Source organism: Bison bison, unplaced genomic scaffold (genome assembly GCF_000754665.1).
Source record: "Bison bison bison isolate TAMUID 2011002044 unplaced genomic scaffold, Bison_UMD1.0 scf7180017864048, whole genome shotgun sequence".
NCBI classification, from domain to species: domain Eukaryota; kingdom Metazoa; phylum Chordata; class Mammalia; order Artiodactyla; family Bovidae; genus Bison; species Bison bison.
In genome coordinates this window covers 5,576,849-5,584,648 of record NW_011494620.1, presented here as the reverse complement: position 1 = coordinate 5,584,648, position 7,800 = coordinate 5,576,849, and the positions used below count along the sequence as shown (strand labels likewise).

Below are 7,800 nucleotides of genomic sequence, written 5' to 3'. Positions count from 1 at the left end.
GGGCGAGGGGGGCACTCTCCGAGTTGCGCGGCGGCTCTTCCCGGCCGGGGACCTTCCTGGACCGCGTGCCGGAGCCGCTTGGGCTGGCCTTGGGCCACGGGGGCTGCTCCTGCCGCCGGGTCCCTCGGGGAAGCCGGAGGGGCTGCGGTGAGCCCATCTGGGCGGGCCTTGAGAACAGAACGGCGTGGTTCGTGGCTGCTCGGGTCAGGGCGGTCCCCTCCCTGAGGGGCAGGAAAGTGGAAGGACTCTAGGTTCAGAGTAATCCCACACCGCCGCAGCCCCACCTGCCCTCCGCTATCACTGAGATGGTGCAGCGTGCAGTGCAAATGCAGTGTCCCCTGTATCCTCCTTAGACCAGGGACGCGCTTGCACTTGTTTCCACCTTCCGCGAGGACTTTCTTCCTGTAACTCCGGGGCCCCCTGGAGTCCGGGATGGGGGCTTGGGGATGAGAAGTAAAGAGGATAGGACACGTGAGACCTAGAAGTCTTTCAGAAGTCGCCTAAGAGAATGGCGTTTCTCATTTTGTGCTTGATTGTACTTGGCGAGACGCCCTGTCTCCCAAACCCCTCCGCTGCCCAGCCGAAACTTCCTCGCCCCTGTGCGCACCTGTGCCAGCTGGATGCACTAGCCTTGAGCACAGGTGGTGTGAGGATAGTGCTATGATCTAGCCCTGTTTTTTATTATTATTATTTTTAATATCCTCTTCGCTTCAGCTGACTCAATTAGCCCAAACCTTTGGAGACTCATGTAATTAACCCTCTCCCACCAACACTGTTTTCCTGAGTGGGACAAAAGACTGAATGTCTTTTAGGAGACGGAGGTCATTGTAAAGGCTCCCGCCCAGCCCCTATCTCTAGAGGACTTCCCGGTGCAGAGTCAGCGCTACATCCCGGATGCGGGTACCGACCCAGAAGGAAAGGGTGTCTTTTCCTATCAGCGGTAACCCGGGGGAGGGGGTGGTGGGGAGGACCGGAGCTGCCCAGAGGACAGAAAGCCTCATTCCTGGAAGGTTGAGGGGGAGGGGAGTAATTCAGAATAATCTCAGGATTTGCAACCCTGGGAGGACAGGAAGAGAGCCCAGGTCCAGAATGGACCCAGGGTCTGACCTGACTCTGGGAGAGTCTCGCTAGGCAGCCTCTCCTGCCTGCCCACCCCACCCTTACTTGCAGCCTCCACCGGCTCTAGCCCACATCTGGGACTTTACTGCCCCAAAGCATTTACCGTGCAATGTGCTTTCCTTGTTACCCACACTTGTGATCACTAAGGGTCACTACAGAACCCAATTACCTTCCAGTGTTGCAACTGATTCCAAATACTGAACTCCTGTGCTTCCTCCCACATTCTGTATATGTGACATTTATCCACTTTAATCAGATTCTTGGCTTCCTGCCCCTCACGCCCCGCCCCCCATCTTTAGTTAGCTAGACCATGAGTAGAAGGAACAAAGCAAAATTAACCAGCTCATTTTCAGCTGGATTAAATAAAGCATAAGCTGGTCCATTGGTTTTCAATTTGCAGAACTCTCGTAAAACAGATCTTTTTTGCAAGGGCTGTCTTGAAGAAGTGCAGAGGAAACCCTGACCCAGAAGTGTCACACACTCACACTCCCAAGGAACAGCATGACAGCTGTCAGGGCTCTGGGGAGGGCTGAGCATTCTGCCACCTCTCTGCCTCTGTCATAATGTGTACGTTAATAGGACAGAATTGTTTGAAGAATTCGTATTACTTCTGTAGCATTCTTAAAGCTAAAGTGGCATACATTTAAATGAAATAGTTTAGGCTATTTCTATTAATCTAGTATTTGCCACTTATATATCCTTTCTGGAGAATGCGATGGCACCCCACTCCAGTACTCTTGCCTGGAAAATCCCATGGACGGAGGAGCCTGGTAGGCTGCATTCCATGGGGTCGCTAGGAGTCAGACACGACTGAGCGACTTCACTTTCACTTTTCACTTTCATTCATTGGAGAAGGAGATGGCAACCCACTCCAGTGTTCTTGCCTGGAGAATCCCAGGGACGGGGCAGCCTGGTGGGCTGCCGTCTATGGGGTCGCACAGAGTCGGACATGACTGAAGTGACTTAGCAGCAGCAGCAGCATATATCCTTTAAAGTTGAGTTTACTTATTTAAAAAACTGTCCATAGTTTCCCTGCTTTTCTGGTGCTTACCCCCTCTTTCCCTATCCAGCTTTTATATAGCTGCCTGTGGAGACTGCAGAAAACATGCAGAAAGCGTTCAGCATGAGTTTGCTTCCCAGGTGGCGCTAGTGGTAAAGAACCCACCTGCCAATGCAGGAGATATAAGAGACTCGGGTTCCATCCCTGGGTCGAGAAGATCACCTAGAGGAGGGCATGGCAACCCACTCCACTGTTCTTGCCTGGAGAATCCCATGGACAGAGGAGCCTGGTGGGCTACAGTCCAGGGAGTCTCAAAGGGTCGGACATGACTGAAGAGACTTAGCACAGCATATTTTTAAAAGGCAAATCTGATCATGTCTCTCTACCTTACAAGCTTTTAGTGGTTCTGTTGTCTACAAAGTACAAAGAGTTTAGCATGGCCCACAAGCCCCAGTGTTATACTGCTGCTGCTACTGCTAAGTTGCTTCAGTCGTGTCCGACTCTGTGCGACCCCATAGATGGCAGCCCACCAGGCTCCCCCGTCCCTGGGATTCTCCAGGCAAGAACACTGGAGTGGGTTGCCATTTCCTTCTCCAATGCATGAAAGTGAAAAGTGAAAATGAAGTCGCTCAGTCATGTCCGACTCTTAGCGACCCCATGGACTGCAGCCCACCAGGCTCCTCCATCCATGGGATTTTCCAGGCAAGAGTACTGGAGTGGGATGCCATTGCCTTCTCCACAGTACCCCCCGACCCCCATTCTCTGGCCCTTTCACTTAACAGGCCCATCTTTGCACCCTGCATCCAACCACATCAGCTGGATTTTCTCCAGTTCCCTCACCTGTGTCAAGCTGCCCTCTCTGCCTGCTGGGCCCTTCTCCACCTGGCACGCCTGTCCGCCAGGTGAAACTCTACTCTTCTTTCAAGAGTCAGCTCAAGTGACACATCGTCTTAAGACAAGGAGTCTTAATTTGGGGTGCATGAATTGCTTTGAGCTGTAAGCAAAATGATGGGCTTTGTGTGGTTTTATGAGAAGACACTATTTTTCATCAGAGTCTCAGAGTAGCCCTTGATATCCTCCAAACCAAGTTTGGGCAGGGTATGAGAAGTTTCCTCTTCAACATGCTGTGTTTGAAGTATTGGGAGACATTCAAGGAAAGATAGTGAGTCAGCAGTCAGGTAATCTACCTAGAGAGGAGGACTGCAGGATGGCATTGCATTTGGGAACTGCCAGCCTGAAAATGGCAATTAAAGCCTTCAGAGAGGATTAAATCAACTAAAGGTCATAGCAAACACGTGCCTGGCATTTACTACGTGCCAGGTACCATTCTAAGACTTGTGATGTGTGCTAAGTCACTTCAAAAGTGTCCTAGTCTTTGCGACCATATGGGCTATAGCCCGCCAGGCTTTTCTTGTCCGTGGGATTCTCCAGGGAAGAATAGTGGTGTGGGTCACCACTTCCTTCTCCAGGGGATCTTCCCAACCCAGGGATTGAACCCATGTCTCTTATGTCTCCTGCATTGCAGGTGGGTTCTTTACCACTAGGGCCACCTGGGAAGTTTCATTGTTGTTGTTCAGTCGCCCACAGTCACCCAGTTATGTTCAACTCTTTGTGACCCCATGGACTGCAGCACGCCAGGCCTCCTTGTCCCTCACCATCTCTCGGAGTTTGCCCAAGTTCATGTCCATTGCATTGGTGATGCCATCCAGCCCTCTCATCCTCTGGTACCCTCTTCTCCTTCTGCCCTCAATCTTTCCCAACATCCATATTTCATTAACTCAGTTAATCCTTCAACAGCTCTGGGAAGCAAGTGCTGCTACTGCTGCTGCCAAGTCACTTCAGTCGTGTCTGACTCTGTGCGACCCCATAGACGGCAGCCCACCAGGCTTCCCTGTCCCTGGGATTCTCCAGGCAAGAACACTGGAGTGGGTTGCCATTTCCTTCTCCAGTGCAGGAAAGTGAAAAGTGAAAGTGAAGTCGCTCAGTTGTGTCTGACCCTTAGCGACCTCATGGACTGCAGCCCACCAGGCTCCTCCGTCCATGGGATTTTCCAGGCAAGAGTACTGGAGTGGGGTGCCATTGCCTTCTCCGGAAGCAAGTGCTATTGAAGGCCAACCTTGCAAAACTACAGTATTTAAATGTCACGTAAAGGAGGAGAGAAAAAGGATTCATAGAGTGAAAAAAAGAAGGGCGTACCCTGGAAGCCAGGGGGGAAAAAGGGAAAGAGATAAGCTATGCTACTGAGAAATGAATCAGGAGGAAGGTGAAGTGTCTTTTTTTTTTTTTTTTTGCATTTTTGGCTGTGCTGGGTCGTCATTGCTCCACGTGGGTTTCTCTGGCTGCCACGAGCCGGGAGCTGTTCTTTAGTTATGGTGTGCGGGCTTCTCACTGTGGTGCTTCTCTTGTTGTGGAGCACAGGCTCCTGGGCTCAGGCTTCAGTAATTGCAGCCCGTGAGCTTAGTTGCTCTGCCCCATGTGGAATCTTCCCGGACCTGGGATCGAACCCGTGTCCCCTGCATTGGCAGACAGATTCTTAACCACTGGACCATGAGAGAGGTCTGGAAGTGTCTTCTTTGTAAACGGAGATGAAGAGAAGGTGGAGTAGTAGTTGATGGAGGAGAAGTGGGTGCAAAAGCCAGGTCGGCATGAGGGGAGAGGAGGTGGCTGGGAATGGGAGGGGTGAGGAGAGGCAGTAGCTGGGAGTGGGGAATGGGATGAAGGAAGGAGTCTTCAATATAAGCAATAATCGGGCGGTAAATGCTCACAGAAAGGATTCTGTGAATGAGAAAGGCTAACTGTATAGGAGAAAGATGTATATCTGTAATGTCAGCTTTCTAAAAAGGTGGGGGCAGATGGACCTTGGACCAGCTGGACAGATTGGCCTTGGAAAGAGGGGGACATCCCTGTTGCAGTCAGTGGGAGAGAAGGGAACATGGGTTTCCACTGAGTCCAGATGCAGCCCCTAGGAGAATGGAGACCTGCCGTGGTTGCTCAGGCAAAGATGAGCGAGAAGCCAGGTGAGATTAGTGATTACATTGGAAGGAGCCAGTTTGTCTCTCCTGCAGCAGGGTTCACCTGCCTAGGGGCAGGCAGAGAGAGACAGTGGGTAGCTGGGATCATCAAGGTTGGTGGGGGGACTCTTGCTAGGCAGGTGTGAGCAGAACAGAGGAGCAAGGCATTCTGGGGCTATTGCTTGAGCTGATGACTGATCCTTTCAGCAGCGCATCTGAAATGCCTCTAAGAACCTCTCTGGGTCCCACTGCCAGGGCGTGGACTGTGCTCATCCCTTTGAAAGTCAAAAGAGCCAGTCAGCTGCGGTTTAAATGCTGGCTCCTCCACTTAGGAATTGTGGAACCTTGAGCCAGTTGCTTAACCTCTCTCTGCCCTCAGCTTTCCCTTCTGTAAACTGTGGGTGACAATAATAGTGCCCTCCTCATAGGGTGGTTGTGAGGATTGAACGAGTCTATACACTTAAATTCCATGGACAGCGGAGCCTGGCGGGCTATAGTCTGTGGGGTTGCAAAGAATCAGATACGACTGAGCAACTAACATGATACACTTAAAGACCCTAGAATGGTGCCTGGCATAAGTAAGCCCCCAGTATGAAAAATACTCCAAATGGTAAACTTGAGGATTAAAAAAAAAAAAACATATATATATAGGCTGCACTGGGTTTTCACTGCTATGTCCAGGTTTCTCTAGTTGCTGCCAGCCTAGTTGTGGTGCTCAGGTTTCTCATTGCAGTGGCTTCTCTTATTGCGTAGCACAGGCTCTAAGGTGTGTGGACTTCAGTAGCTGCAGTACTCAGGCTCAGTAGTTGTGGCCCTCCGGGCATGTGGAATCTTCCAGGACCAGGGATCGAACCAGTGTCCCTGGTATTGCAAGGCTGATTCTTAACCACTGGACCATGAGGGAAGCCCCTTAGAGTTTTTTTTTTTTTAACGCTGTTTTTTTTTTTTTTAAGTTTATTTTATTTACTTTTCTTTTTGGCTGTGCTGGGTCTTCATTGTTTTTGCACAGGCTTTCTCTAGTTGCAGCAAGTGGGGGTTACTGTTCCTTGCAGTGCGTGGGCTTCTCATTGTGATGGCTTCTCCTGTTGCACAGGCTCTAGGGCCAGCAGGCTTCAGTAGTTCCAGCGCTCAGACTCTGGGGCACAGACTCAGTAGTTGTGGCACACGTGCGTAGTTGCTCCATGGCATGTGGAATCTTCGTGGACCAGGGATCAAACCTGTGTCCCCTGCGTTGGCAGGCAGATTCTTATCCACTGTGCCACCAAGGAAGTCCTTAGAGTTGTATATAATAAAAAGGTACATCTCCAGGTACACTCAAAACCATATGTTCTGTGGCCTCATCACAGTAGAGGCTCTGATGCTTTTAAATGCCTTACAAATTTGGTCATTGTTCAGAACATCTGAAAGGCTATGTCACATGCCTCGATATAATGATTATTTTTCTTTTAAAGATGAGGAAATGAAGGTTTAGGGGGTACATGACTAGTTAGTGGGTTAGATTGAAGCTCAGGTCTCCAGCACACTTTCCACCTGGTAAAGTTGTCTTTCAAGGAGCAGCTGGTCTGTAATTCTTATTTTCTGTTCAAATACTTTCTTTTGCTTGGAATGCTATCAGTACCTTTGCAGTCTGACCCCTCAACATGGGCTAAGACTAAAAGCAAACTAGCATTCTGGGGTAATTGATGTCGTTTTGAAACTTGCATTCTCTAGATCCACTTGAAAACCTGCTTTGTGCTTCCGTGTACCTTCTGTTAGAAAAAGATTGGCAAGTCGGCTACTGACTGTAGTCCACTATCATAAGAAACAGAATCTCTTGAACAGAGAGACAAGCAGAGTTTTGTAAACCAAAACAAAAGACTAAGCTGAATGTTTTCCAATGGGTGTTTCTTTAGTGCTGTTTCCCAGATTTGGCCTTTAAGCCACTCTTTGAAATATAACAATAGCTGATGGGTTATTTTCATTCAGAAGTTTGACCTGGCATTAATGGCAGTAATGTCAGCTGTCACTGAGCTTCTGAAAACATAGGGTCATATTATGTCCTTTATCTTCAGGTGACCTCCAACAGATGCATCACTGTGATTTCAGAGATAACCAACAATTCACAGGTCTAGCATGTATAAACCGGTGGATGGGAAAAAATAGGTAGAGCAGATTTTTAAACGAGACGTTTAAAGAATGGTAGATGGGGAAATCTTGCATAGAAGAAAACACGATCTATTAGATACTCTATTATCTTTGTGTTCAAGGTGGAGCTTGATAGCTCTAAATTACTTTGGCATCTAATTCAGTTGACTGAGAGTTCACAGATGAGGTCCATGGGGCATTGAGCTTATGTTTACCAAAATGTCAAGATCAATTTCACTGAAATGTCCTGATCAATTCTTACCCCAAGATTTCCCTGGAAAAGAGAATTTAGGAAGGTATCTATTTTAAATGAATATAAAAATTGGCCAGTAGGCTGTTAACAGTGCTAAACTATCTTAAGTGCCAACCTCTTTCTATTTAACCCCTCTATGTATAATTTTTGGGGAAGGCAATGGCACCCCACTCCAGTACTCTTGCCTGGAAAATCCCATGGACGGAGGAGCCTGTTAGGCTGCAGTCCATGGGGTCGCTAAGAGTCGGACACGACTGAGCGACTTCACTTTGACTTTTCACTTTCATGCATTG

At 49.0% G+C, this 7,800-nt stretch overlaps 1 protein-coding gene across 1 annotated transcript in view; it reads left to right on the top strand.

Moving 5' to 3' along the window:
• The first annotated feature begins 508 nt into the window (after nt 1-508).
• The window catches only part of FAM124A (family with sequence similarity 124A), a 116,450-nt gene continuing 109,158 nt past the window's right edge, over nt 509-7,800 (top strand). Inside the window, exons 1-2 of the mRNA XM_010835734.1 lie at nt 509-646; nt 813-940. Coding sequence (XP_010834036.1) covers nt 509-646; nt 813-940 — 266 coding nt within the window. The remainder of the gene's footprint in view (nt 647-812; nt 941-7,800) is intronic.